General features: G+C 48.6%; 1 protein-coding gene across 1 annotated transcript; it reads right to left on the bottom strand.

The window, feature by feature from the left end:
• Positions 1-109: 109 nt before the first annotated feature.
• LOC311045528 (elongation factor G, mitochondrial-like) lies at positions 110-2,356 on the bottom strand (the record flags this gene model as incomplete). Its single annotated transcript, XM_084057422.1, has 1 exon — positions 110-2,356. One exon carries the CDS (start codon positions 2,354-2,356, stop codon positions 110-112), a length of 2,247 nt encoding a protein of 748 aa, XP_083913548.1.
• Positions 2,357-3,622: the final 1,266 nt, after the last annotated feature.

The following is a 3,622-nucleotide window of genomic DNA, read 5'->3' as shown; positions in this document are numbered from 1 at the left end:
AACAGCTGAAATCAATAATATATCAGTATTCCGATATTAACCTGCAGGCCTCATTAAGTGAAGGTGGGGGCCGCCGGGCCGCCAGTTGCCCATGTATGGTCCAGTATTTTCAGTTCTTACACTTGTTCTTCTTGGCAGGTAACTGGCCTGTCGACTCCAGGTATTTGTGGATGAGGTCCTCTTGTGTGGCCGGGAGGCAAGGCTGATACCTGCTAAAATCCATGGTGTACTCTCCTTTTCCTTCTGTACAAGAGCGCAGCTCAGTGGCGAAACCAAACATGTCATTCAGAGGAACATCTGCATACAGTGTAAAGTATCCTTCCGTCCCATCCTGACCTGTAATAACACCATGGCGCCGGTTAACGCCGGCGATCACCGCTCCCTGAAACTCCTGGGGCGCTACGACTTCTACAGACATGATCGGCTCTTTTATGATGGCGTTTGCCCTCTCCATGGCTTGCTTTAACGCGCCCTCTCCCGCACGGACGAAGGAGATCTCGTTGGAGTCGACCACGTGACTCGCGCCGTCCTCCAACACAAACTTGACACCGGAGATCTTATGTCCACTCAGAGGTCCTTTCTCGCAAGCGTCCTTGAATCCCTTCTCGACGGCCGGCACAAACTGCTTGGGGACGTTGGTGCCGATGGTCCGGTCCTCAAACTCCACCTTGGTGTGGCGCTCCGACTCCAGGGGCTCTAGAACGCCAATCACTTTACCGTATTGGCCGGAACCACCAGACTGCTTCTTATGGGTGAAGTCAAACGGTACGGCGCCGGTGACGGTTTCTCTGAAAGCTACCTTGGGCTTTCCCATCGCACAGGGGCAGCCGTATTCCCTTTCCATCCTCTGAGAGTAGATCTCTAGATGCAGCTCTCCCATGCCTGAGATGATGGTTTCTTTGCTCTCCGTGTCAAAGTGAACTCTGAACGTCGGGTCTTCCCTCGCGAAGCGGCTGATGCCTTTGGAGAATTTATCCGAGTCGTTCTTATTTCTAGGTTTCATGGACATTGAAATGACAGCCTCTGGTACATGCATGGATTCCATAGAGAGGTTGGTACCGTTCTTGGAGGTGAACGTGTCACCACTGGCACAGTCGATCCCAAACAGAGCGCAGATATCTCCTGCGTACACCTCCTCGACGTCCTCCATCTGGTCAGCATGGAGACGCACTAGCCTCTGTACTCGCACTCGCTTGCCCGTGCGTGTGTTGTAGACGTACTCTGACTTTTTCAGACAGCCTTGGTACACGCGCACGTATGTCAGCTGACCAAACCTCCCCGCCTCCAATTTGAAGGCCAGACCGACAAAAGGGTGTGAGCCGTCTCTCGCAGGGTCCATACGAATCTTGGAGCTTTCACTGGAATCCTCATTATTCACGATGGCATAGTTTGAGACCTCTGCGGGGTTGGGCAAGTATTCCAGTACAGCGTCCAAGAGAGGCTGGACCCCCTTGTTCTTCAGTGCTGTGCCCACCAGCACTGGGCTGAACAGGCGCCGCACTGTGGCCCTGCGGATTGCGGCCTTTAAGTCGTCAACGGTGGGAATCTTTTCCTCCAAGAACATCTCCCCTAAAATGTCGTCAGCATTTGCGACACACTCTATCAGTTCCTGCCGTCGGTCTGCAGCCTCAGATCGAAATTCGGCTGGAATCTCATCATAACGGATATTCTGACCAAAGGGTCCTTCAAAATATATGCTTTGCTCCTGTATGAGGTCGATGATACCGCTCATTTTCCCCTCTAGCCCAATGGGGATGTTCACGAAGGCGGCGTTGTGGTTCATTTTGGTTCTGAATTGCTGCAGTGCTCTGGCGGGGTTGGCGCCCGTGCGGTCCAGTTTGTTGATGAAGGTGAGGAAGGGCACATTATAGCGTTTCATCTGTCGATTGACAGTCATGGTTTGACACTGGACGCCTCCCACTGCACACAGAACCAGCACCGCCCCATCCAGCACGCGCAGAGCTCGCTCGACCTCAATAGTGAAGTCAACATGGCCTGGTGTGTCAATGATGTTGATGTTATTGTTGTTGTACACAGTGTATGTGGCCGCAGACTGGATGGTGATGCCCCTCTGTCTCTCCAGTTCCATGGAGTCCATGGTGGCCCCCACGCCATCTTTCCCCTTCACTTCGTGAATCTCGGCTATCCTGCCGGTGTAGTAGAGTACACGTTCAGTCAAGGTGGTCTTCCCAGAGTCTATGTGGGCAGAGATGCCAATATTGCGGATACTTTCGTTGGGGAAGATGCCGGAGGAGCGTGTGCGACAGCTATTGATGAGCACCTTTTTGAGTGTGACGGTTCCTGGTGCAAGAAGGTGTGTTTTTCGTAAAGTTAGTCCTGCTTTTAGTACCCTCATGTCGACGATGTATATCGACTAAAGATTGGCGCCCATATTTATAAAATACTACTTAAAGGAAATAACTGGTTGTCTAAGTGTGGGAACTGCCACAGTGGTGTCCGATAAGAACTTAACCGAGATGTCAACCCTGGTGATTATGGATCTAAAGAGCCTTGTACAATGGAGAGGTATTTGGGTTGTACGGCCAAATATCCTGGTTGGTACAGAAGTTGTTGGACTCTCTCCTGGTGAGAGCTGGTCGATAATCTCGGAGGTTCTAGTCTTAGCAATAGTGGTAGATTGCCAGGACACTGACGCTCGTGACATATCACTGATGTCATGAGGACTCAGCCATCTCCGCATATGGAGTTTTACATTAGCAGCATGATGTCAGCACTAGATGCCGGCTCCATATACGGAGCTCTAGATCAACCATGCCCAAATATAGAGTTTGTGATGTCAGACTTAGATAGGTTATTTTGACATGTCGGACAGCGCGAGTGCAGTTTCTTTAAAATTGTCCTTTTTGGTATTTTATTTTTCCCATAAAAAACATGACAATTTCCGAGTGTTTTCACTAACCTGTGAAAAATCATAGAATATCGGGCCTCATTCAGCAACCGTTCTTAAGAGGAAATTTCTTCTTAGACCCACTTAAGAAGGTTTTAAGAGGATTTTGGTATACTCCAATGTTTTCTTAGCTGTGATCTGTTCTTAGGTAAGAACAGAATCTAAGCACAGTGAAGAGCACTCTTAGGGTGGCCGTGGCCTTTGAGTTTTAGTCTATGTTTGTGCAAACTAACAGTTGCTTCTGTTTTCTCAATTCTACAATTGAATAATATGTACAATATAGGATTTAAATTACAATCATATTTGTATCATATCTTTAGAGCAGTGGTTCTCGAAGTGTGGCCTGGGGACCCCCAGGGGTCCACAGCAAACGAGGAGCAGTTTAACCACTTTAACCCTATTTATACTTTGTTAGAAAATAGCCGATCTACAAGCTCACGCGTCCCATTACTGCAAATTTTGAGCTTATAGATCGGCTATTTCCGAAACATTTTGATAAATCTTATAAACGTTTCCCTGGCAGAAAATATTTTCAGATGGGGGTCTGCAAAATGTATGTCAATTTGGGGGTCCTTAACATGAAAATGTTTGAGAACCACTGCTTTAGAGTTTTCAACAGGCCTGAAAATTACAATCCAACCCAAACAGACCCGGTTGATTTGAAACCCAAGCCCCATTGTCACGGGGCAGCCTGTGACCTAGACACAATAAGAG

Source organism: Gymnoscopelus microlampas (genome assembly GCF_963454915.1).
Source record: "Gymnoscopelus microlampas genome assembly, chromosome: 5".
NCBI classification, from domain to species: Eukaryota; Metazoa; Chordata; class Actinopteri; order Myctophiformes; family Myctophidae; genus Gymnoscopelus; species Gymnoscopelus microlampas.
Note: the sequence above shows the minus strand (reverse complement) of the source record. Positions and strands in the feature narration are given on the sequence as shown.